Here is a 27,213-nt window from a genome sequence, read left to right on the forward strand (position 1 = left end):
TATAATTATAATAATAATAATAATGGATTGGATTTATATAGCGCTTTTCAAGGCACCCAAATCGCTTTACAATGCCACTATTCATTCACTCTCGCATTCACACACTGGTGCAGGCAAGCTACAGTTGTAGCCACAGCTGCCCTGGGGCAGACTGACAGAAGCGAGGCTGCCATATCGCACCATCAGCCCCTCTGGCCAACACCAGTAGGGTAAAGTGTCTTGCCCAAGGACACAACGACCAGGACAGAGAGCCCGCGGATCGAACCGGCGACCTTCAGGTTACAGAGACGCTTCCCAACCCCCTGAGCCACGGTCGCCCCATCTTTATGTTTCTTTATATAAAATAATAAAAGAGCAGTATATGCTTCAAAAAAACAATTATTTTATTGAGTATAATTTGTCAATATAGCTTTACTAATATGCCACAAGCTGTGTCTAGCAGGATGCGTACACAGGGTCCTATTTTCAGGTCATAGTAGAAAAATATTAAGGACATAAATTACATTTAATTCAATTTTTTTCATAGCTGCTTTAGACCATATAAAATGTTAATTCCTCTGGTCTGTAAATATGTTTAAAGCCCCTTCAAAATGTAATATTCATCTGAGGGTGTGACGCATGGATTTCAAACATGTCATTTTGTTTCCTCCCAGCTGAGGAAGTCTTATGGAGATGTCTACAGTATTTTCATCGGTTGTAAACCAGCTGTAGTCATCAATGGTGTAAAGGCCATGAAGGAGGCTATGGTGACCAAGGCTGCTGATTTTGCTGGACGACCTCAAGGCTTGTTCATTAATGAGTGACTTTCGCGTGCATCAAAACAAGCGAAACAGACTCACAGTGGTTTATGTTTCCTACCTGGGAAAGTTGATGTTGCTGATGTTTTACTGACTTTAAACTACACTGTGAGGATCAATTGTTCACTTACGTTTTAGGCCAAGAGGTTGGAGAGCTTTGGAACAGGGAACATTTTTGAGTTCTTTCTTCTTTATGTTGCTCAACCTGTTGTAGGAGTCATTATGGCAGATTATGGCTCTAAGTGGAGGGAACAGCGTCGCTTTGCTTTGATGACTTTGAGGAACTTTGGTCTGGGAAAGAATTCAATGGGGGAGAGAATTCATGACGAGATCAAACACATCATCAGTACCCTGGAAAAGAACATTGGTATGTTCATCGATGGGTTCACACAACAGTTTTGCACAGTGCTGTTGGTTTCAGAATATTGATTTGTACTCTCGTACAGTGCTGTCTTGTTTCATTATGTCTCCTACAGGTAAAACAATGAGCCCTAAGGTTATGTTTCATAATGGAGCCTCCAACATCATCTGCCAGGTTCTGTTTGCTAGACGCTACAAGTACGATGATGAGTTAATCAAACTGTTTGTTGAAGTCTTTACCGAGGTTTCAAAGATAGTCAATGGACCGTGGGCCACGGTGAGTAAAACTGACAGCAATGCTATCGAGGCAAAGTGTTTACAGTTTCCTAACAGGTCTGTGAGACTGCCTGGAGCATGCCAACATGGCTACAGTCTTCAGCTCAGTCTAGAGCTGAAGGTGAAACGTCTTCAAGATCAAAATCCACTGTGAAATCACTGCTATGCTCTTATTGTTTAGAAGTCAGAATGGACTTTGTATCGACTTGTTGACTGTCCATCCAACATAGTTTTGCCAGTCAAATAAAAATCTTAAAAGTTATCTTCAGCAATACGTCTTCTTCCACCAATTATGTTGTTTGGTTGTTTTTCTGCAGCTGTATGACTCTTTTCCTATAATACGTAACCTGCCACTGCCCTTCCAAAAGGCCTTTAAGAAAATGGAGGTAATGTTGAAGATCATTCTTAACACACGTTTGTACAATAAAGATAGAAACATACGCATGCACACTGTCAGTGAAAAACGAAAAGTAATGAAGAATTGCATGTTTTAGATTTATAAGAATCTTTCACGTCGCATGGTGAGCGAGCACAGAGAGACCCGAGTTCCCGGAGAGCCACGAGACTTTATTGACTGCTACCTGGATGAACTGGAGAAGATGTGTGAGCGTGAAAAGGAAAGCAATAAATAAATGGAAATTCTCAGTATTTACTCAGTATCTTGTTACACAAGTATAACACTCATACTCTTATATGTATGATAAGATACATTTTTGTCTTGCTTGAATGTTTCGTACAATTATCACTCTCTGCATTTTTAGAGAGTTGATGAAGAGTCTGCATTTTCAGAAGAAGAGCTCATTATGTACTCGCTGAATCTTCACTTCGCTGGGACTGGCACCACCTCTAACACGCTTCTTACTGGTTTTCTTTACCTGATGAACTATCCACACATACAAGGTAATACAACTCCCCCCGTACTCATTTATAATCAAGAAAAATTCAACTTGTTGGCACATTTATAGTAAAACATTACACTACACTGCCGTGTTTTATTTGCGTTATCTGTGCACTAGATATTACTTTGTGCACACCAGATGTTTTTGTACGCTAGACTAAAACAAATTATTTTGATCCAAGATTTTGCTTTTTACTGTGAACAAAAAGAGTCCCTGCTAGAGCTGTGCTTTCACAATCTTTTAGTAATATGCAACAATTCCCATGTTAGAACCTAATAAGGTATACTTAGATAGAACTTTATTAATCCCTCGGGTGGGTTCCTCTGGGAAATTCCCATCCCAAAACAGTCAAATGTCACATGTCTGAACGATTTCAGACCTGTGGCACTCACCCCCATTCCCGCCAAATGCCTGGAGAGACTGGTCATTAAACACATCAGAGCTGCTTTTCCACCATCCCTGGACTCGCACCAGTTTGCATACAGGGAGAACCGGTCAACCGAGGATGCGATCGCCACAGTGCTGCACACATTACTGAAGCACTTGGAACACAGGAACACCTATGCACGGCTCCTCTTTGTAGACTACAGCTCGGCTTTTAATACCATCCGGCCATACAAACTCCGTCCCAAACTCCACCAACTGGGACTTAACTCTTCTCTGTGCAACTGGATTGTGGACTTCCTCACTAACCGTAGACAGAGTGTCAGAGTGGGTAAGAACACCTCTTCCACCCTTGTGGTCAACACCGGTGCCCCTCAGGGGTGTGTTCTGAGCCCTCTGCTATACACTCTCTTCACCCATGACTGTCCAATCTCATTGTTAAGTTTGCCGATGACACTACAGTGCTCGGACTTATATCCAACAATGATGAGACAAACTATAGGACAGAGGTGCAACAACTAGAGTCATGGTGCCACGACAATAACTTGGTCTTAAACACCAAAAAGACCAAGGAGATCATTGTAGATTTCCGGAAGAGGGGCCATAACAACCATCTGCCTCTCTTCATTGGCAGTGAGGCGGTGGAGAGGGTGAGCAGTTTTAAATTCTTGGGGGTAACTGTGACCGAGGACCTGTCCTGGGGCAACCATATCACCTCAGTTGTACGGAAGGCCCAACAGCGCCTCTACTACCTGAGGAGACTGCGGAGCGCACACATTCCCAGATCTCTGATGTTGAACTTCTACAACTGTGCCATCAGCAGCGTTCTGACGTATGGATTTCTAGTGTGGTTCCCCAGCTGCACCAAGGCCGATCAGCAAGCACTCCAGCGGGTGGTGAAAGAAGTTGGCAGAATTATTGGAACAAGTCTGCCAGAGATCAGTAATATCTTCCCCACTCGCTGTCTGAGGAGGGTGCACAGTATCCTGCGGGACCAACATCACCCTGTGCGCCACCTTTTCCATCTGCTGCCCTCAGGGAGAAGGTACAGGTCTATACAGGCCAGAACATCCAGACTGGCCAACAGCCTGTATCCACAGGCTGTGAGGCTCCTGAACTCTCTGCCCCCCTCTCACGGACAATAACCATATCCAACTTCTTAATAGCAATGAACTGGTCTGCATTGGTGCATCATATCTTTATTCTCTTCCCCCTCCTGCCCCCCCCCCCTCTTTCTTAAATAGATAACTATCATATCTGATATCATATCTCACAGTACAATAATATTGAATGGGTTGCATTGTTGTATTTTGTCATGTTTCTCAGGTCTTTGTCTGAATTTCTACGAACATTATTGCTAAGGATTGTCTCATTGCATTGGAGTCACACTGGGTTAAATATGTACACTTGGGTTTTAAGGGGTATTTATTATTTTCTTCTTTTTTTTGGGTTGTATGGAAGCCCCAAACACAATTTCATTGTTCTTGACAATGACAATAAATAAATAAATACAAAATACAAATACAAATTCGATTTCCAAAAAAGCACAGCACCGACAGAAGTTACAGAGTTACAGAATATTATATATGTATATATATATATATATATATATATATATATATATATATATATATATATACACACACACACACACACACACACACACACACACACACACACACACACATATATATAAATACAGAGACAATATAAATAAAATATACGAAGGGGATAAATAGAATAAATAGGAATAAAAAATAAAAATACAAGTGAATTGCACATTTCAAGTATTGAGGTCAATTTCACTGTTGACTATTTACAAAAGGTATTGCACAGTGAGGTGAAGAGGCACTACAGCTTAGTTGTTCCCTCCTTTGTCCTCCTGTTTCCCCTCCCTCTCCCCTCCAGAGAGGAGTTAAACAGTCTGATGGCGTGTGGGACAAAGGAGTTTTTAAGTCTGTTAGTTCTTGTCTTGGGGAGAAGCAACCTGTCACTGAACAGACTCTTCTGGTTGTTTATGGCCGTGTGCAGAGGATGCCCAGCATTGTTCATAATGTCCATCAGTTTCTTTAATGTCCTTTTCTCTGCCACTGTCACCAGAGTGTCCAGCTTCATGCCGACCACAGAGCCAGCCCTCCTGATCAGTTTCTCCAGCCTGCATGAGTCCTTCTTTGAAGTAGCTACTTAGAAGTAGCTGGAAATGGTCTATAAGCCTGTGAAATTACATATGAATTTGTCTTGAATTTTTTTGGGTTTTTTTTCATGTTAGGGTGTCGAAAAACAATGCAGAATTACAGCAAATGAAAAGCACCCATTATTAAAAACTTGACTAATCCTATGTTTAGTTCATCATTCACTCGTGGCATTTACCACATTGCTAATTCACTTTGTTTACTCCTGCAATACTCCATCATGTCTACCCATCACACGTAATCACAGCACACAGTGCAGTGCTCTTAGGCTCCCAATGTTCGCCAATCCTTGAAAAAAGAATATGGCAAATTATTGGAGAGGTGGAGAAACCAACGAATGAATAGAAACCAAAAACTTCCTTTGGCTCTATCATATTTATGTGACGTCTTCACTCGCGTTTAATATAAAGAATCAATGTTCATAGGACAAAAGACAGAGGCAGAACAGTTGAGCTATTAGATTGTAGCATGTCAACCAGCTAGCCTCTACAGTGAACTAAGGGCTGTGGTATATTTAAGATGCTTCACACATAAATGACCACCTTAAGACTGAGACATGTTTCGTTAACTGTGGAGTGAAGGATCATAAAGAGAGATCCCCTTATCTTTGTTCTTTCATAACCTCAGCTTCTTGTTGCATATTGTTAGAGAAGACAGGTACTGATGTACAGTAGCCTATATGCACGCTAAAAGTGGTTGAGCAATGTGTGCTGTTCTTTCAAAGTTGTGACTAACCTTTCACATAGAGCAAAGGGTAAACAGCTGGCTGAGTTACGCATTTATAATCAGGTCAGCCAGCTACTGCTCTCAGTGCAGTCCAACTCATATGATCATGTTTCTTTCAGTTGTGCTGCTATGGATCTGCGTTTTCTTTATCATCCTTCAGGTCAAATCCAAGAGGCCAAAGAACTTCCCACCAGGACCCCCAGTCTTTCCCATACTGGGAACCATTTTGCAGCTGAGTTTAGAGAACCCCTTGAAGGACTTTGAGAGGGTAAGAAAAACCTTGCAATGAAATGTGTTTAAATGTCATATTCTTATCCCACTAGTGGATTTATTAATTAATATAAATTAACATCTGTGACTGGTAAATGAAATCATTTGAAATCCAAAAATCTTACACTGAAAGTGAAAATGCCACCATGAAACTAAACTACACTGGAAAAACTAAAGAAATTTTTAAAAAAAACTAATTAGGAAATGGAGACTATAATAACACCTGCGTCTCTAATCGGTCACACACTCATTAACATCTTTTAGAATATGAGTAAAACCCTAAATAATTGTGAAAGTTCATGCTAAACATGCACCTTTATGCAATAAACAACTTACTGGTTACCAGTACAGTTTCTTTTATGTCATGACTGTTAACTTTTGCATACATAAACTTTATATGGTACTTCCCCCGAAACACTTAGCTTAACTAATTTGGTAAATATGTTTAAGTCCTTTAGAAAGAAATGTTGATCTGAATATGTGTAAATGATTTCAGTCACTGTCATGTTACTTGTGGCACAGATCCACAAATGTAAGCATGTCCCACTGTAAATATGTGGGCTTCCTCTGTATCCCTCCATGAAATGTTCAGGATTAGTTCATTTGATGCTTTTTTTCTCTCCACAGAATAACTGAAATTACTGGACAGAAATGTTTAACCGTGTTGGAGGGAAATGTCCACCTGAGTATCTGGTACATAAATTTCAAAAACTGCCATGTCATTTTGTTCCCTCCCAGCTGAGGAAGTCTTATGGAGATGTCTACAGTATTTACATTGGCCAGAAACCAGCTGTAGTCATCAATGGGCTGAAGGCCGTAAAGGAGGCGATGGTGACTAAGGCTGCTGATTTTGCTGGACGACCCCAAGACTTCTTTATTAATGATGTCACCAAAAGGAAAGGTAGAACAGATGTTATCTATCAAAAAACATAACATCTGTTACAAAAAAAGCCAAACAAAGTCTTTCTATTTCTTTCTGGATTCTAATGTTGGAGGTTGTAGTGTGCTGTTATTTGGTGCGTTCATAAGAGAAAAGACTCATTACTTTGGAAATAATCATGGTGGCAAAACAGACACAAAACATTGCAAATAAATTGATGTAAAATAAAAAAATACATCATGCTACATTATTACTAATAACTTCCATCCATCATACAAAAAACTACAAACACATTTTTTTTAAACAGCAAATATGAATCTAAATTATAGGAAGACTCTAAGATGATCTAAGTTTTCAAACCACTTTGGTTCATGTTCTTTGAAACAAGCTGGTTAAAAAATGACTTGCTTCACATGTTCAGGCAATGAAATGTTTTTATTGCACGTGTTTGCATGTTTAACCAGAGTCTAACATTCCCAGAGCAGCTTCTATCAGTTGACCTGTTGCTTATTTTAAGATCCTCGTAGTTATCCTGGAATTGCACTACTGTTCACGCTTAAATCAATAATTGAATTTTAGCATGCATGCTAGAGATGCTAAGTCTTTTCTGACTGCAGTGAAACTCCAGTGAGATGCTGGTGTATCGAGCTGTACTGAATAAAATAAAAATAAAAGATGAAATAAGCCAGAAAGTAGAGCAATGATGACAAATTGTCAGCATTGATGATCTTTACGTCTTTCCCTTCTTTGTGTTTCTAATTTTGTCGTAGGGGTCGTTATGATAGATTACGGCTCTAGTTGGAGGGAACATCGTCGCTTTGCTCTGATGACTTTGAGGAACTTTGGTCTGGGGAAGAACTCGATGGAGGACCGGATTCATGAAGAGATAAAACATCTTGTTAGCACGCTGGAGGAGAGCGTTGGTAAGCGTTGGTCCACATAACTGAATTTTGTGGTGAGCCGTTGTTTCCATAATGTTCTTTTGTGTTGTTTTACAATGCTGTGCTGTTACATTACCAGGTAAAACCATGAGTCCTCGAGTTATGTTTCACAATGCGGCCTCCAACATCATCTGCCAGGTTCTGTTTGCTAGACGCTACGAGTATGACAACGCATTAATCAAACAGATTGTTCAGTGCTTCACTGAGAATACCAAGATGGTCAATGGACCGTGGGCTATGGTGAGTAAAAGCATGTTTCTGAGGTAACAAAGTTTCCTCAGGAATTTCGTTAAGGCGGAGATTTTACTGCAACAATTCCACCTGTAACAAAACTAACATGCAGATGTTTTTGTCACATCTAGCTTTAGCATGCTAGCGTGGTCATTTGATAAGTAGAACCAGCAAAAAAGGAAAACCAGGACTGGTCGCCTCTGATGATATTTAAGCAAATTACCCAGCTTGTCTTTCCTTTCAGCTCTATGACTCTTTCCCTATAATTCGTAACCTGCCACTGCCCTTCCAAAAGGCCTTTCAGAATGTGGAGGTAATTTTAATTTTCACTTTACCAGAAGGAAGAAGTAAAATTCTTTCAAACTGTGAATAATGTCGTTTGCTCTTTAGACTTGTAGGAATATTATAATTGATTTAATCAATGAGCACAAGAAGACCAGAGTTCCTGGAGAGCCACGAGATTTTATTGACTGCTATCTGGAGGAACTGGAGAAGGTGTGAGTGTGAAAAGAAACAGATCTGTTTTTCATATTCTGTTTTACATATGTATTAGGCATATTTAAAATCAAATTAATTTAATCCTACTTTCTAAAAGGAAATGCCTAAATACTTCACAGAAACGTTTTTGTTTTTATTTTACAGTTTTTAATTAATTTCCAGGAACAGATTAAGACATTTGTCTTACAATAATTGTTCCCCTTTTTTGTAGCGAGGCAATGACAGGTCTTCATTTTCAGAGGACCAGCTCATTATGTACTCTATAGATCTTTATATTGCTGGGACTGACACCACCTCCAACACCCTACTGACTGGTTTTCTTTACCTTATGAACTACCCGCACATCCAAGGTAAACCTGCACATGTAAATAATGCATATTATGGTTATTTGTCATTGAATTCTATGACTTGTCTGTAGCCTTCACATAACAGTCTAAATTGAAACACAGCTTATAAAAAATGTAGGCGGGGCCAAAAGGAGACCTGCTTAATCATTATGCATTTTCATCTTTCTTTTGAACCCCAAATTATTACTTACAAAATACAGTGTTATCATGTTGTGTAAGCTGTCGAGGATACTTGAGGGCACACGGGAGTTTGCCCAACTGGTCTATATGTGTTTTGTGGACTTGGAGAAGGCATTCGACCGTGTCCCTCAGGTGTCCTGTGGGGTGTCTGACCCATTGCTACGGGCCATTCGATCCTTATACAACCGTTGTAAGAGCCTGGTCCTCATAGCCGGCAATAAGTTGGGCTTCTCTGCTTGGGCTGCTGCCCCCGCGACCCGGCCCCGGATAAGTGGAAGAAGATGGATGTATGGATGGATGGATGGAAGCAGTATTGTGAAATGTGGATGTTAATGTGTGATGTTATCTCTCTTACACAGAAAAATGTCAGCAAGAGATAGATCAAGTATTGGAAGGGAAAGATCAAGCCACTTTTGAGGACAGACACAAGATGCCTTACATTCAGGTACTGTATATATGCTGCCCTCACGACACGTGACTATGTGAAGCTAGACAGCTAGCGAACAAAATAGAGGAGATCTTCCACACAAGGCTTGCTTTTCTTGCTTTTAATGAAGATCCTTTAAAGCCTTATCCTCTCTCAAGGCTTCTCCTTGCTATTTCTTATTTGTAACTGAAACATACAGAAAATGAAAATAAATTGCTAGCTAATACACATCTTAATGACAAATTTACTGATTAGCCTAGCTTAACACATGCGTTACATTAGCATCGCAGTTCACTCCAGTTAAACACATATAAAAGTTATTTCTGAACATATAAATACTCACAAAGACAAACGTTTCCCAAGGTACAAGCGTGTAGGGCACTCTTAGCGTGTACATGAACTCGTTCACTCTTTTAATACTGCCGAAGCACTTTTCACGGCATTAACGGAAAAAATACATCAAAGATAGGCAAATGATCAGAGCGCTCCCTCACTCCCATTTCCGCACATACAATACAAAGATCGCTTGTGATAACGATGTCTCACTCTGAGCAAATTTCGAACCCAGACATTTTAACTGTTTTTAGCATGAATTACTTAGAATATTTCTTAACTTTGAACTTATTTATCACTTTGCTTATGTAACTTAATCAGACTATGCACTAACTACTGACCTTTGACCAAAAGGCATAACAGTATATGTTAGAGATCTTGCTACTTACAGTTGTCCTCTATTTAGACGAGTTGCACTGGGTCTTCATAGATTGAGGGAAATCATATGATAGGATGCCAAGAGAGAAACTATGGTACTGGATGAGGAAGTCAGGAGTGGATACAAAATATATTAGAAAAGTGTAGGACATGTACGAGGACAGCAAGACAGTGATCAGTAATGTAGCAGGATTTGAAAATTGGTTCAAGTTGGGGCTGGAATCACTTCAGTATTGGACCTTTTGTTTACAATGACAGATGAGATCAGGCAGGAGTCTCTGTGAACTATAATGTTTGTAGATAACATTGTGATCTATAGTGAGAGTAGGGAACATGTGGAAAGAGCCTGCAGAGCAGACGTATGCTCTGGAGTGACTATGATGGTAAACATTACAAGTCAGTATATCAGAAGGACAGCTCACGTTGATCATTTTGGAGATGCAATGCTGAGATGGTTTGCTGTACACATGTACATCCCTCCTCTGTGAATAATTTGGACAAAGTATAGTAAAGACTGAGCTGGCAGGTAGGAAAAGAGGAAGACCATAGAGAAGGTTCATGGATATATTGAAGAAGGACATGCAGAGTGTTGGCATGACAAAAAGAGGATGCCAGAGATAGGATGAGATGGAGACAGTAAGCACAAATTCCAGCATTTCAGCTGAATTAAATTGTTGTCAAATTGGTGTCATCCTGAATCTTTTGCTTCTTCAAAACCTTTCATGGTCTGGTTGTCTTGGCAACAGATCCAAAATCTTAAAACTACAAAATGAATTAGAAGATGCACATAAACAGCATTATTCAGGAAATCCATCCAACCATGGCAGCTCTGCTTTTACTGAAGGAATTGGTCTGACTTGATGTAGACTTGATCTACTGACCAGAAAAGAAGCATTTCATGGTAAAGGAGTATCATCATAACCTTTTCCATGCTTTGAATAGTTATTCGTAAGGAGTAGAAGGAACATTATTTATGCAAACAACATGTTTTAACGTAACGCATAAAATCTAGTAATGCTGCTGTGTGATAAAAAACACATGGAGTACTTGGACAAACTCCACTGGGTGTTGTTCTTGCAGAACACTGGTGTGTGCAGACAAAGTAGTTTTCACGTGATTGCAGGTTAATTAATAACAACAGGTAACTATTTGTTTTAATGAGGAAAATTAGACTGATATGGCTTTTTATCAGGATTTCTTACTGTGTTCAGATCAGTTCCATATTAAGTAACAGTGAAGAGAGCCCTCCCTCTGAATAGAAAAGGTCTCTGCTCAGACAAAGATAAAGCACAGATAATCTCTTCATCCAGGCTGTGATTCATGAAATACAGAGAGTTGCCAACACTGTTCCTCTCAGTGTCTTCCACTGCACCACTAAAGACACAGAGCTGATGGGATATTCAATTCCCAAGGTAAGGGACGACTGATTAAATCATTTTTAACATTAGATACAATAAAGTCAAGAGTGTCCTTAATGGACTTGTCTTTGCATTTGTTTTCTTCTCAGGATACAGTGATCATTGAGAATCTGACCTCAGTGCTCAGCGAGGAGGGACAGTGGAAATTCCCTCATGAATTCAACCCTGAAAACTTCCTCGATGACAAAGGAGAGTTTGTTAAACCAGAGGCCTTCATGCCTTTCTCTGCAGGTACATGAGCACAAACACGCTGGCTGACACAGACAGGGCCGATTAACCTGTAAACCCTGCTTGAAATATGCAAGCCCAAAATTAATTGATTATTTTTCTATGATTACAAACTCGGTGTAAAATATCTTGGTATCATAATAAAGTTAATAGGTAGAAGCATCAGAGCAGATGTCACTGTGTCAAACATGAAGGCTTTTTTTCCTTTTTGTCTTTTATAGCATGTAAAATATGCCGTAGTTAGTAGACCAAAAACCTAAGAAAACTGTGAATCCACATATGGACATGCCCCTGTTCCCACAGTACCAGGGATGTTGGGTAAATCTGTTTGTTTTTGATAACTTTGAAGTGTCTTGTAATGCCTCAGGTCCTCGGATGTGTCTCGGAGAGGGTCTGGCTCGCATGGAGCTCTTCCTCATCATGGTGACTCTTCTGCACAAGTTTAAATTCATCTGGCCCGAGGACGCAGGAGAACCAGACTTCACTCCAGTCTACGGCATCACATTGACTCCCAAACCTTATGACATGAAGGTTCAACTCAGAATGCCACAGTGAGCCAATGTGCTTCATAGAAGGAGAAAGAAACAATTTAGTCTTAGTCTTTAGTCAATTTAGTCTAATTTTATTTTCATTAAAATTATTGTCCTTTATTCATTCATTGTTGGTTGGTTGATGTCCTATGATTACTGAAAAAACAGTGAGACTTTGTAGAACATGTCCTATTTTATAAAATTTTCTTTCACGTTTAAGAAAAGACTTTTTAAGATTAGAAACATGTTCTGCTGGGCAGGTTTCACTGAGATGTGCATCAGCACAGCAGTTCTCAAGCTGTGGGACATGGAGCCACTGTGGGACATGAGCGTTGATGACAAGGGGAATAATGAGAAAAACTAAGTTGAATGAGAATAATTTATGCAGGATATGTATATCTGTACGTAGGGCTGCTCAATTAATCGAATTTTAATCTTGATTACGATCTGGGCTTTCAACGATCATTAAAAATGACTGAGCCGATTATTAGCCCCTCCCTCATTTATCCGCGACACCTTAAAGGCCGGTCCATGAAAATATTGTCGGGCATAAACCGCTCCGTGGCACAAAAAAGGTTGGAGACCGCTGATTAAGAGGACCCGAGGGAAGCTCGGAAAGCTAAGCAGAAGTTATTTGGAGAGGAGAGTGACTGCCGTTGGTTGAAAAGAGGTAAAAAAAAACTTCAGTGGTGTTGCACACTATTTTATATTATTTTTTAAAGTCATTATTCAATACATTGTTATTGTTAACCCTTTAAAGCCGGTCAGAGCAGCACGCTCCGTTTTGCGTAACTATTTTTAAATCCCTGTAGAACCTGAACCGTGTAAGCTAGCGCAATAATTTGTTTTGCATATGAAACCGGAGGAGTTGTACTTACATCTGATGCCATCAGCTTGTCCTCGGTCACGGTTTCCTTCCACATAAAGCTTTGCAAAAACTGCATAAAAAGCGCTTGCAGGAACAAAAACATAATATTCCAGAAACACGCTTTGCCGATCCGATCAGCTGTTCAGAACATTCTCCACAGTGAAACAGACGTCAGCGCGAACTGTCACATGTCCGCCATTTCCTGGCCGAAACCGGAAGTGACGTCATTTTCGCGGAAATTGTAGTTTTATACTTGTAGGCCTTAAAAGCCTCTACTGGTGTTTTTATAAGTCATGTTTGACTTTTCTGAATAGTTTCTGGGATGCTTGGAACTCAAATTGCACTGCTGGAAATAGTTTATTTTGATGCACATGCTGTTTTCTTTGCAAATTTGCATCATAGGATTGTTTTTTGTTTTTCCTGCAGTATATAAAAATTGTTGTATCTCCAAAATAAAACTATGAAGACACTCAAAATAAATTTCCTGTTGTTGTAAACTAGTTTGTGCAACTTTATTGTATTTAAAGTTTTGAGGGATAAGCCTCTTAAATTTCTCCAAGTAGAAATGTATGTAAACAAAACAAAAGCAATTTTCAATTTTTTTTGTAGTTTATTGCACTTTTTTGCAATTAATGCAGTTACTATGGACTTAATGCATACATATTATTAAAATATGGGCTATAACAGTTGTATTGATGTATAGCAACTTGAAATGTTCCCACAAATGGCACTACAGCATGTAAAAAAAATAATATAAGCTCTGGCGGACTTGGTTCTATAGTAGGTCTTAAAGGGTTAAATAAATATCGTCGAATAATCGAGATCTCAATTTCAGTGAAAATAATCGTGATTATCATTTTTGCCATAATCGAGCAGCCCTATCTGTACGATTTGTGTAGGAAAAAATAAATGAAAGATCCCCGTACGCTCTTGCTGAGTGTCATTTTTATTTGATTTTGTTTATTTTTTGCCCCAAAACATTTGTGGAGCTTTGGGGGGGCATGGCTGTGAAACGTTTAATGACTACTGCTATTATCCATGAAGCAGAGTCTCCAAAACTCATTTTTGTCTTGCTTCTGTCTGAATCACTTTCTTCCACATAAAGGACGTGTCCAGCAACATCAGGGCTACAAACAACCAGTTAAATAATGAATGCTCTTTAAAAAAACCAAACCAATGGTTACCACATCCACTGAGAAACCATCAACTTAAACTTTACAACTTTGTAGTTCACATCAACGATAGTTAGTCTGATAACAGTCAGCATGGAAGTGTCATGGTTCTCGGTCCTTTTGACCCAGCATTTTGAGTTTTTGTGTTTCTACGTCATTTTTCTTTAAATCATGGTTTATAAACTCAGGATTTTGTAATCCTGAGTTTATTCCATGTTAGTTTCTTTTACATCCAGGTCCTCCTTGTGTCTCGGTCCTCTGTGTCCCTCTCTCTGTGTTCAGTGTCCTTGTCTTGTTTCCCTTTTCTGTTCCCGTGTTCCTCTCCTTGTGTTCCACGTCCTGTCATCACTTCTCACTGTTTCCTGTTTTATTTTGACAGCCTCGTTGATAGGTTTGTAGCATAAACCTATTCGCTGGAACGTTAAGGACAATTTAATTACACAGCAAAGCAAGACACGAGTGGGCAAAGTTCTTCATGTTTCTCGTGCACGGGAGAGAACCGGACAAACGCCGTTCCTTCGCTTGACCCCAGTTGCTCTTGTCTGCTCCCTCGTAACACTGCTCTTTTATTGAGGTAACATGAATATCGTTAGCTTCATAGCATAAGTGCCTAAGTCATTTGACTAAGTCAATGACTTAGGCACTTATGCTATGAAGCTAACGATATGCATAGGTGCATTAACATACGACGTATACATACAAACAAAGAGTACCTTGCCTGTGCGTTGTGTAAGTGTGTGCGTGTGTGCGTGTGTGTGTGTGTGGGGGGGTCAGAGTGTGACCCCATAAACGACTTCCCTAACCCTGCTGGTTTGGAAGTCCAACAGTTCATCTAAACAAAAGGCACTTAGACTAAAACAGACATAGCTACGTTTATCCTACCATAAAACGATAAGAGAAGGTACGACCTCTCCCACGCTCCCAGAGTGTGGGTGTGAATGCCAGAGCCCTCTGGAATGCACACAACGTCTCTGCAGACTACTAAGGATCAAACCTCTATCAATCTACAACTAATTATAAAACTCTAAGCATATATAAGTAGATATTTCTAAGCATAAATGATAATCAACAATACAAATCCAACACTGGTGTTTGGTGTGTTTGTTCATTTGTGTCAGCTGTGTTCCCCGTGCATCTCCACTTCCCTCGTTACCCTCCTGTCTGTATTTATGTCTGTCCTGCATCGCTGTCTCTCTCGTGGGTGTGTTTTTCCCTGCATGTTTCTCTGTATGTTGTGTTTATGTTCCTGTATTCCAGTTTAGATTAGCTTAGTATTGTATCTCCAGCACTCTGTCAATAAAGCTGTTTGAGTTTCTAGGTCCTGTGATTCTGCACTTGGGTCCTAACCTGCCTGCGTCACACAGCTGTTTCATGACAGGAAGTCACTTTAAAACTCAGATTAAATAATCTATGAACCAGGGTTAAAGGGCTGTGTCTTTTGGTTAGTTATTTTGTTCTAATTCTGATCTGATTTGACTTGTAAGTACTTTTTGTATTTTGTATTTTCGCTATTTGGTGATTTTGTGTAGTATTGTGCATGTTTGCATACATAGTCTGTGGAAATTCTGAATTTGTGAATACAGAACAAACAAATTCAGAGAAGAAAATACTAACAAGTCATAATTTTGTGCATGAAATATTGGTAAGTATGGTTAATGCAGGCATTTCTGGGTTCTGTTGTGTTCAGTTTTTCTAGAAGGAAGTACAGAAGAAATATGTGTCTTTTAAAAACATTTAAGTTGCTTCGGCAGTTAAAATTACAAGTGCTGGACTTCTCTGTGAAATCAGTCGTCTGTCTTCACACGAAAACATGACTCTGAATCGGGCTGTACAGTTTTATACCTCAAGAATAACACATTTTATTATGACTATCTTCTTCCGGAAGCAACATGGTGTCGCATTCGAATTTTGAGGAAGAGACATACGACTGAAAGTCCATAGTCGGTCAACACAAATTATTTTATTAAAACACATATATGTGGTGAAGATCGGCTCTGCAAAACATCAAGCTCCATCTCCCCCTACAATAGGTGGGTGTAATATTTATACTTATGATGACCAGTACCTCGCGTCACTAAAACAGAACAGTTCCTCTTTCAGTTCCTCCAGATGCATCCTGTTATTCTGCTTGTCCAGACTTAAACAACACTTGCAGTCAGTTTACCCAGACAGGCTATGTGTCTGTGTCGTTACTCTAAGTGCACGACCCCCCCCCTCTACATCATCTGTGACCAGGCAAACTCCAGTGCAGCCTGCTGAATTCACACAGGCAATATGTAGTAAATTATACTGTAAACATGTAGGCAACCTTTCAATAGCTGAACTTTGCTCCATTGATCGGCCAGACGTAGCTGGCCCGTAGCTTCAAACCATTAATTAACTTAACCGAGCTTCAACCCTTTAAGTATGCAATATGTGTATAACATGATTACAGTTGCACCTGCAATGAAAGATTATTATGTGCTTATGCTAACACCTGAAATACAGACTTTAATATAACCTCACCAGTTTCAATAAATGTGTCAATAAAATGATAACAATGATAAATCATAAATGATGCAACAGTAATAATAAGGATTATGAATAGTGACAGTAAAATAATATTTCATCTCGACAATGGCCTGCTGTCTCCCTATTGTCTTCTCTCCATCCCTAACTCTAACCCGCGGATCTCCTCCTTTTCCTGGAATGACAGAGCCAGAAAAGAAAACACCTCCCTGCCTAGCCTTGATGAATTAATATCATCCTACTGATTCTATTTATTATCTAAGATCTGGACATTCTGTTCGGACTTCCTTTTCCCAGAAAATATCATCGTGACTGTCAACCAGTGTGATGTGTAAGCATGCTGCAAGAAGACGCTCTGTGCTCTACGTCAGTCTCAATATTTCAATTCAGTCGAAGCGCTGAATGAGGATCCCGACCCTCAAAAACACGGCAGCAAGCTAATGGGGGCGACCGTGGCTCAGGGGGTTGGGAAGCGCCGGTTCGATCCCTGGGCTCTCTGTCCTGGTCGTTGTGTCCTTGGGCAAGACACTTTACCCTACTTGCCTGCTGGTGTTGGCCAGAGGGGCCGATGGCGCGATATGGCAGCCTCGCTTCTGTCAGTCTGCCCCAGGGCAGCTGTGGCTACACCTGTAGCTGCCTCCACCAGTGTGTGAATGTGAGAGTGAATGAATAGTGACATTGTAAAGCGCTATATAAATGCAATCCATTATAATGAGCTGAAATGTGTATATAAAAATAATTTAAAAAAACAGCTTTACTTAATCATTCTAACAGTTCACATAGTTTGTGAATGAATTCCAATGGGTCTTCAAAAATGAGTTTGAGGATCTGCTACTTACTAGACACCCATATGGAAAAGACTTGCATAAGATGTGGCCTACTTCATATAGTGAATCATATAAGGCTCATATGATTTACTCATGAAAGTGGCCACTTTCGTATATTGTTTTAATAAGTATCCAAAACATACAAGTTGTCACGGCTCGCAGTGGCAGACCGTGTGGAGAGTGTGAGGAGGACTCAGGTGCAGACACAAGTGAGGATACGGGAGTGAACTTAAACAAAAGCGAGCCTTTAATTGTGGCTGATGAACACAAAAGAAACAAGAATGAGGGCAGCACAAGAGCAGTAACTAAACAGAAACCTAAACTGGGAACAAACTATGGTAAGGCTATGGGGTGGGAACACAGACGACGCGACACAGACTGCATGAAACACCGAGACTAAATACACATGAGGGATGATCAGGGGAAGTGGCCACACATGGGAGCACAGCTGACACACATGAACCTAACGACAGGACAGGAGAGGTGAAACTAAATACACTGACATTGAATACAGACTTTCAAAGTAAAACAGGAAACATGGAGATTAGACATGACATGAACTAAACATAACCATGCAGACATGACTCATGACAGGTAGACGCACGAACCAGGGAGACGGAGTACAGGGGAAGATGACAGAAGCGACAGCATGAACTTGACAACACAAGACACACAGACATAAACACATGAAGGGCAAGGGAGGCTTAATACAAGGGTGATATAATTACAAATGAGCTGGAATAACGTAATGAACCTAAACAAACAATAAACATCAAAATAGACTAAACACAAAACACTGGGTCGCACGACCCAGGACCATGATACAAGTTTCATTTATATAATTTTTCTAGGGATCTTATATCTGTTTTCACTCTTGTATGCTTTTCATACAAGTTTCACACAAGACAGAAAATTTATAAGATATGGAAACCGTGCACATCATTTTATTTGAAAGTACACAAACAGAAAAGGGAGGGCCAACGACTGAACTACCCCTTTAAAAGAGGCTAACCATGTACACTACTCTTTTTTTCAGTGCATTCCTATCTGTCTCAACATGTTTGCTTCACTTGTGCTGCTATGGCTCTTCATTTGGATCGCCATCCTTCATCTCAAATCCTGGAGGCCCAAGAACTTTCCACCAGGACCTCTTAACGTGCCCCTACTGGGCAGCATTTTTCACCTGAGCCTAGAGAACCCCTTGAAAGATTTTGAGAAGGTAATAAAAATGCTGTTTGTTGAATTGTGTTGTTTTATCATTTTAAGTAACGATAAAACAACACGCATCAACATTGCGTGCAGCAGCAACCACAGCCTCCCAGACACTGTTCAGAGAGGTGTACTGTTTTCCCTCCTTGTAAATCTCACATTTGATGATGGACCACAGGTTCTCAATGGGGTTCAGATCAGGTGAACAAGGAGGCCATGTCATTAGTTTTTCTTCTTTTATACCCTTTCTTGCAGCCACGCTGTGGAGTACTTGGACGCGTGTGATGGAGCATTGTCCTGCATGAAAATCATGTTTTTCTTGAAGGATGCAGACTTCTTCCTGTACCACTGCTTGAAGAAGGTGTCTTCCAGAAACTGGCAGTAGGACTGGGAGTTGAGCTTGACTCCATCCTCAACCCGAAAAGGCCCCACAAGCTCATCTTTGATGATACCAGCCCAAACCAGTACTCCACCTCCACCTTGCTGGCATCTGAGTGGGACTGGAGCTCTCTGCCCTTTACCAATCCAGCCACGGGCCCATCCATCTGGCCCATCAAGACTCACTCTCATTTCATCAGTCCATAAAACCTTAGAAAAACCAGTCTTGAGATATTTCTTGGCCCAGTCTTGACGTTTCAGCTTGTGTGTCTTGTTCAGTGGTGGTCATCTTTCAGCCTTTCTTACCTTGGCCATGTCTCTGAGTATTGCACACCTTGTGCTTTTGGGCACTCCAGTGATGTTGCAGCTCTGAAATATGGCCAAACTGGTGGCAAGTGGCATCTTGGCAGCTGCACGCTTGACTTTTCTCAGTTCATGGGCAGTTATTTTGCTCCTTGGTTTTTCCACACGCTTCTTGCGACCCTGTTGACTATTTTGAATGAAACGCTTGATTGTTCGATGATCACGCTTCAGAAGCTTTGCAATTTTGAGACTGCTGCATCCCTCTGCAAGATATCTCACTATTTTTGACTTTTCTGAGCCTGTCAAGTCCTTCTTTTGACCCATTTTGCCAAAGGAAAGGACGTTACCTAATAATTATGCACACCTGATATAGGGTGTTGATGTCATTAGACCACACCCCTTCTCATTACAGGGATGCACATCACCTAATATGCTTAATTGGTAGTAGGCTTTCGAGCCTATACAGCTTGGAGTAAGACAACATGCATGAAGAGGATGATGTGGACAACATACTCATTTGCCTAATAATTCTGCACTCCCTGTATATCTTATGCCATCAGCTTGTCCTAAGTCACAGTTTCCTTCCACATAAAGCTTTGCAAAAACTGCATAAAAAGCACTTGCAGCAACAAAAACATAATATTCCAGAAACACGCTTTGCCATCCAATCAGCTGTTCATAACACTTCCTACATTGGAATAGACGTCAGCGTGAACTTTTGCATGTCTGCCATTACCTGCTCGAAACCGGAAGTGACGTCATTTTCGCGGAAATGTAGTTTGTTTTTTTTTACCATCAGGGCCTCATGAGCCTATACTGGTGTTTTTAAAAGTTATGTTTGACTTTATGACTTTCTGTGTCGTTTCTGGGATGCTGAGGACTCATATTGCACTGCTGGAAATAGTTTATTTTGATGCATGTGCGGCTTTTTTGCAAATTTGTTGTATAATATTTATTTTCGTTTTTCCTGCAGTGTATAAAAATTGGTGTATTTCAAAAATAAAACTATGAAGACAATCAAAATAAATTTCCTGTGGTGGGAAACTATCTTGTGCAACTTGTTTGGGATAAGCCTCTTAAATTTCTCTAACTAGAAATATATGTTAAAAAGCAAAAACGATTTTCAATTTTTTTTGTAGTTTATTGCACTTTTTTGCAATTTATGTAATTACTATGCACTTAATGCAGACATATTATTAAAATCTGGGCTATAATGGTTGTATTGATGTATAGCAACTTGAAATGCTCCCAAAAATGGCTCCACAGCATGTAAAAAATATAATATAAGCTCTGGCGGACTTGGTTCTATGGTAGGTCTTAAAGGGTTAACAGTACTGATCTTACCTTTTTACTGTGATTGCCTAATATGTTGTTGGTATAAAACTGACTCTCTGCACAGTTGGCATTTACCCAGCCAATACAGATTGGACCTTACCTTCTTGATAAGTCAGTATTTGCCAACAGAGTTTTTCTGTATGTGTGAAGGGGGTTATAATTATAATAATAATAATAATGGATTGGATTTATATAGCGCTTTTCAAGGCACCCAAATCACTTTACAATGCCACTATTCATTCACTCTCGCATTCACACACTGGTGCAGGCAAGCTACAGTTGTAGCCACAGCTGCCCTGGGGCAGACTGACAGAAGCGAGGCTGCCATATCGCACCATCAGCCCCTCTGGCCAACACCAGTAGGGTAAAGTGTCTTGCCCAAGGACACAACGACCAGGACAGAGAGCCCGCGGATCGAACCGGCGACCTTCAGGTTACAGAGACGCTTCCCAACCCCCTGAGCCACGGTCGCCCCATCTTTATGTTTCTTTATATAAAATAATAAAAGAGCAGTATATGCTTCAAAAAAACAATTATTTTATTGAGTATAATTTGTCAATATAGCTTTACTAATATGCCACAAGCTGTGTCTAGCAGGATGCGTACACAGGGTCCTATTTTCAGGTCATAGTAGAAAAATATTAAGGACATAAATTACATTTAATTCAATTTTTTTCATAGCTGCTTTAGACCATATAAAATGTTAATTCCTCTGGTCTGTAAATATGTTTAAAGCCCCTTCAAAATGTAATATTCATCTGAGGGTGTGACGCATGGATTTCAAACATGTCATTTTGTTTCCTCCCAGCTGAGGAAGTCTTATGGAGATGTCTACAGTATTTTCATCGGTTGTAAACCAGCTGTAGTCATCAATGGTGTAAAGGCCATGAAGGAGGCTATGGTGACCAAGGCTGCTGATTTTGCTGGACGACCTCATTCATTAATGAGCTCAGTGATGGGAAAGGTAGAATTTACATCATATGTTATATGAGGTATAATGGAATAATAGTAAAATCTTCTTTATCAGAAATTCTAAGTGCGACTCAGAGTCAAATGTACGTTTTGGTGGGTGTTTTGTTGCTGCTTCTCCAGTGCCCCTGTCGTGACTTTCGCGTGCATCAAAACAAGCGAAACAGACTCACAGTGGTTTATGTTTCCTACCTGGGAAAGTTGATGTTGCTGATGTTTTACTGACTTTAAACTACACTGTGAGGATCAATTGTTCACTTACGTTTTAGGCCAAGAGGTTGGAGAGCTTTGGAACAGGGAACATTTTTGAGTTCTTTCTTCTTTATGTTGCTCAACCTGTTGTAGGAGTCATTATGGCAGATTATGGCTCTAAGTGGAGGGAACAGCGTCGCTTTGCTTTGATGACTTTGAGGAACTTTGGTCTGGGAAAGAATTCAATGGAGGAGAGAATTCATGACGAGATCAAACACATCATCAGTACCCTGGAAAAGAACGTTGGTATGTTCATCGATGGGTTCACGCAACAGTTTTGCACAGTGCTGTTGGTTTCAGAATATTGATTTGTACTCTCGTACAGTGCTGTCTTGTTTCATTATGTCTCCTACAGGTAAAACAATGAGCCCTAAGGTTATGTTTCATAATGCAGCCTCCAACATCATCTGCCAGGTTCTGTTTGCTAGACGCTACAAGTACGATGATGAGTTAGGGTGTCGAAAAACAATGCAGAATTACAGCAAATGAAAAGCACCCATTATTAAAAACTTGACTAATCCTATGTTTAGTTCATCATTCACTCGTGGCATTTACCACATTGCTAATTTTCATTTTCTCTTTAAATATCATTAACTGTTGTTTGTTATGTAACATTTGTTTTTGACTTTCTTTACAACACATTGTATGATGCAACATCTCCCACAGAACGATGTCAGCACGAGATAGACCGAGTGTTAGACGGGAAGGACCGCGCCAGTTTTGAAGATAGACACAATATGCCCTACGTGCAGGTACAAATCATACAACATATGTCTGGTCATATGTTTACTCATATTTTACAATGAAGACAAGAAGACCCAAATGCAGGGTATTGCAGACTGAACATTTCGACTGGTTATGTCGCTGTAGTATTGTCATGATCGAGCCAGCGTTTTGAGTTTTCATTTATGTTGATGGTTTGCGTTTAAGTTCATTTAGTTATAAGCTTCTAGGTTTCCCAGTTACGGTTCATTGTTTATTAGATTATGTGGGCTCAAATTTTGGTCATAAATATTTTTTAACCTTGTAAACCCAAATATCTGAAAGTTTTATGTTTCCGCATCTATAGAGGAGAATTTGTGAGTGTGTAAAAAGGATTTGTGTTTGTAAAAGATATTTACACAAGTTACAAATTTTTTTGCTATGGTCTGCTTACAGATACAAAACAAAACAAAAACAGAAGCATTTATGTGTCGACTAGGCGTGCGACAATACACAAAATTGATGGTTCGGTTCGACACTTTGGTGTCATGGTTTGATATTTTTTCGATACAAAAAAATGTTCATGCCTTTTTTCATTTGCAATTTATTAGAATTATAAATATTTCTTTTACCTCAAAAGTACAGTTTTTCAATTAAATGCTGCTGAAACACCTGCAGCTATACTTGCTCCAACGTTTGAGAATGATGGGCAGGTCATGGAGGATCTGATGGTTGGCATCCTTGATGTGTTTGACCTGGCCGATGTCCTGCGTTGCTCGATGGCGGTTTCTGGCGAGGCGGTAGATTTTGTTCGCTCCCCCAGGCATGTCCAGTTCTTTGTAGAGTTTGTTATAATGTGACGCCTTTGCCGCTACTATTGCCTTCTTCGTGGCCGATTGAAGGGCCCTGTAGTGTTGATAGTCGCCATCGTTGCGAGACTGAAGCCACATCTTGAATGCTGTCTGATTGTTTGCTGCACGCTGTCATTGACAGCAATAAAAGTTGCAATTGCCCTGTCTATTTCTTTTGCCCTCTTATAACCATGTGCTAACGGCTGTCTAAATGACTCGGGTAGAGTTTGTAGCATGTGTGCTTGTTGTTGTTTTTGTCTGCTTCCACTTGTCTTTGCACTAGGGTGATGTCGACATAAATGTGCAGTCATATTCGTTGTGTTCCCACCGATGGAATTGAGCATTGCGTGACACAATCCAACATACTGTTGTACTTTTGTCCATGACGTGTTTACCATCAGGGTCATGCTTCACATGAAAACCAAAATAGTTCCAAACGCCAGATCTGAACGATGGTGCGGGAGGTTCAATTTCGGGTAGCGTTGAGGCAGTTGCCATGTTGCAACGAGCTTAACTTCTGTCTCGCTAGCTTGAGTGAATGCATATGGGCGGTGCTTAGTGGATCTGTGCTCGACAATGCAGCCTAGGCGGAGTAGTCAAACGCAGATCCACTGAACTCTCAACACAGACAGCATCATCAGAAGAAAAGTTGATAAAATAAATGAAAAATTTTGTATTGTTCGATACATATGCGTACCGAACCGAAAGCACTGTATCCAACAGTTCAATACAAACACATGTATTGTTGCACCCCTAGTGTTGACAATGCACAACTTTCAAGGATAGAAGACATACTAAAGACAGAGACAAGAAGACTCACATTAAACATGAAGACGGAGACAAATGCTTTGCAATGGACCTTATGCTTCTCACCTTATAACATCTGGGAGAGGCTTCGGACAAAGTTTGCTTTGTCATTGATTGAAGCCATTGATTTGGATAGCTGTTGTAATCATTCATTCATTACAATCTCTTTATAGAGAGAAACTAGATAACTGCTAGTACTAGTGAGCCTGCACTGTTTGTCTTTTGCTCTATGCTACATAAAACATGTCTTAATCCAGGCAGTGATTCATGAAGTACAGAGGGTTGCCAACACTGTTCCTCTCAGCGTCTTCCACTGCACCACCAGGGACACAGAGCTCATGGGATATTCCATTCCCAGGGTAAGAGGCAACCGGCTATACAGGTTTTAGGAATAGAGGCAATGAAGAGTTTTCTTAATGTCTTTTATTGTTTTGGTGTTTTTTCAGGGTACAGTAATTATCCAGAATCTGACCTCAGTACTCAATGAGGACGGACAGTGGAAATTTCCTCATGAATTCAACCGTGAAAACTTCCTAAATGACCAAGGAGAGTTTGTTAAACCAGAGGCTTTCATGCCTTTCTCTGCAGGTACAAGAGCATAGACAAATCTTACTTGGAGCAGCAGCAGAGACAGGGTTGTAATATGTTGTCAAATATGTGAACTACATGGTACTGAGACCTTTTTTAATGTCTCAGGTCCTCGGATTTGTCTCGGAAAGGGTCTGGCTCGTATGGAGCTCTTCCTCATCATGGTGACTCTGCTGATGAGATATCAGTTCATCTGGCCCGAGGACGCAGGAGAACCAGACTTCACTCCGGTCTACGGGATCACCTTAACTCCCAAACCTTTTAGCATGAAGATCCAACTCAGGACACCACAGTGAGATGGTGTGCCGACGCTGTAGCTCAGTGACTCAGATAAAAATAGAGGCATACTTAGAATTGAATAAAAATAAATTTCTGCTGCCTTAAAGTCAACAGTCACAAAAGTAAAATATACATAAATTGGGCGAGTGCACCTATCCCAACATAGGGTTTGATCCTTAATTAGTCTCTAAACTATGTATTAGATTTTCCCAAATACTGCAGGGTCTACCCTGAGGCAACGCTTTGTGTGATTTGGAGCTATATAAAAAAAACCTGACCAACATTCGTCCAACATCTAATTTGGAAAAAAAAAAAGATGTGTGGATGTGAATCAAATCAAATTCAAATTCAAATTCAAATTTTATTTGTCACGTACACAGTCATACACAGTACGATATGGGTAAATTTAACTAGGAAGGAATAAAATATAAATTAAGGTTAAAAATGAAATAACTGTACAACACAAATTAGAATGAAGGGTAAATTTAACTGGGAAGAATAAGATAAAATATATAAATTAAAGTTGAAAATAAAATAACTGTACAACAAAATACACAATATAGAACTAAATAAGAATGTATGAAGAAATCTAAATAAATATATACACAATAACAGCAGCTGTACAAGTATTAACTGGAAATGAAGAATATAGTGACCAGTGTTGTGCGATCCACATTATGTCTTGTGCAGTGCAAACATGCTTAAAGTGATTTAAGTGATGAAGTGAAAACAATGTCCAGAAAGTCCAGTGTGTGTGTAAGAACTGTATATGTGGGTCAGTACTGTGTGGTGGTGTGATTGAGAGACCGTATCGCCTGCGGGAAGAAGCTCCTCCTCAGTCTCTCTGTGTTGGTCTTCAGGGAGCGGAATCGCTTTCCTGACCTCAGCAGAGAGAACAGTCTGTTGTTGGGATGGCTGAGGTCCTTCACCATCTTCCTGGCCTTGGTCCAGCACCGCCTGCTGTAGATTGAGTGCAGGTCAGGGAGCTCGGAGCGGATGGTGCGCTCAGCTGACCGCACCACACCCATCATTGTGTTAATAAAGAGTGTTTTCTCTCATAGAAGTGAAACAATAAATCCATTACAACCCAGATTTGTGTGTGTTGTTTTACACTCTCATGGTTATGCAGACTCTTTTTTGAGGTCATCTTTTGTGACAATTAATTTTAGTTATTGGTTGTTCAGCAGATCTTCCTGGTTTTCAGACATTAACAGAAACTCATTTACAACTGTCCCAGATTTAAAAACTCACAAAACACATGTATAGTCTTTACATCAGCCCAAATTACAGGTCTTTATAGATTTTGATGGTAAGAAACACTTTAACTTAAAATGGGTTAACAGACAATTTTTAATTTCATCATTTCACAGAAGTTATTATAAATACAAATAAAAATAACATCATTAGTTTTTTCACTTGATATAATAATAATAATAACTTTCGGTTGTTAAACAAGACACTACAGTGGTGGGTCTTATCACCAACGGTGATGAGACGGCTTACAGGGAGGAGGTCAGCGCCCTGACCCACTGGTGTCAAGACAACCATCTCACCCTCAACGTCGCAAAGACAAAGGAGTTGATAGTGGACTTCCGGAGGTGCAGAGAAGTACACACCCCCATCACCATCAACGGCGCTGCTGTGGAGAGAGTGAGCAGCTTCCGGTTCCTTGGAGTACATCTGGCTGAGGATCTTACGTGGTCAGTACACACAAACAAAACAGTGAAGAAGGCGCAGCAGCGCCTCTTCTTTCTCAGGAGACTGAAAAGATTCGGCATGAGCCCCCGCATCCTCAGGACCTTCTATCACTGTGCCATTGAGAGCATCCTCACTGGATGCATCACCACCTGGTACGGCAACAGCACCGCCT

At 40.2% G+C, this 27,213-nt stretch overlaps 1 protein-coding gene and 1 pseudogene across 2 annotated transcripts; both read left to right on the forward strand.

Annotated features, from left to right (window-relative positions):
* Window positions 1-858: 858 nt before the first annotated feature.
* Window positions 859-13,663, forward strand: LOC113027181 (cytochrome P450 2F2-like). Its single transcript, XM_026176777.2, has 15 exons — window positions 859-1,164; window positions 1,274-1,434; window positions 1,751-1,819; window positions 1,928-2,030; window positions 5,793-5,902; window positions 6,643-6,805; window positions 7,555-7,707; window positions 7,805-7,965; window positions 8,201-8,269; window positions 8,347-8,451; window positions 8,666-8,804; window positions 9,341-9,426; window positions 11,430-11,531; window positions 11,627-11,768; window positions 12,133-13,663. The coding sequence occupies exons 1-15, from the start codon at window positions 1,020-1,022 to the stop codon at window positions 12,318-12,320; spliced, it is 1,896 nt and encodes a 631-aa protein (XP_026032562.2). The 5' UTR covers window positions 859-1,019; the 3' UTR covers window positions 12,321-13,663.
* Window positions 13,664-15,004: 1,341 nt separating this feature from the next.
* On the forward strand, window positions 15,005-26,433 carry LOC113027183 (cytochrome P450 2D26-like; annotated as a pseudogene). Its single transcript, XR_013909891.1, has 8 exons — window positions 15,005-18,889; window positions 21,704-21,859; window positions 22,210-22,362; window positions 22,472-22,602; window positions 22,716-22,868; window positions 24,734-24,835; window positions 24,923-25,064; window positions 25,173-26,433. The product of XR_013909891.1 is annotated as a cytochrome P450 2D26-like (transcript).
* Window positions 26,434-27,213: the final 780 nt, after the last annotated feature.

Source organism: Astatotilapia calliptera, chromosome 7, assembly GCF_964374335.1.
Source record: "Astatotilapia calliptera chromosome 7, fAstCal68.1, whole genome shotgun sequence".
In the NCBI taxonomy this organism is placed as follows: domain Eukaryota; kingdom Metazoa; phylum Chordata; class Actinopteri; order Cichliformes; family Cichlidae; genus Astatotilapia; species Astatotilapia calliptera.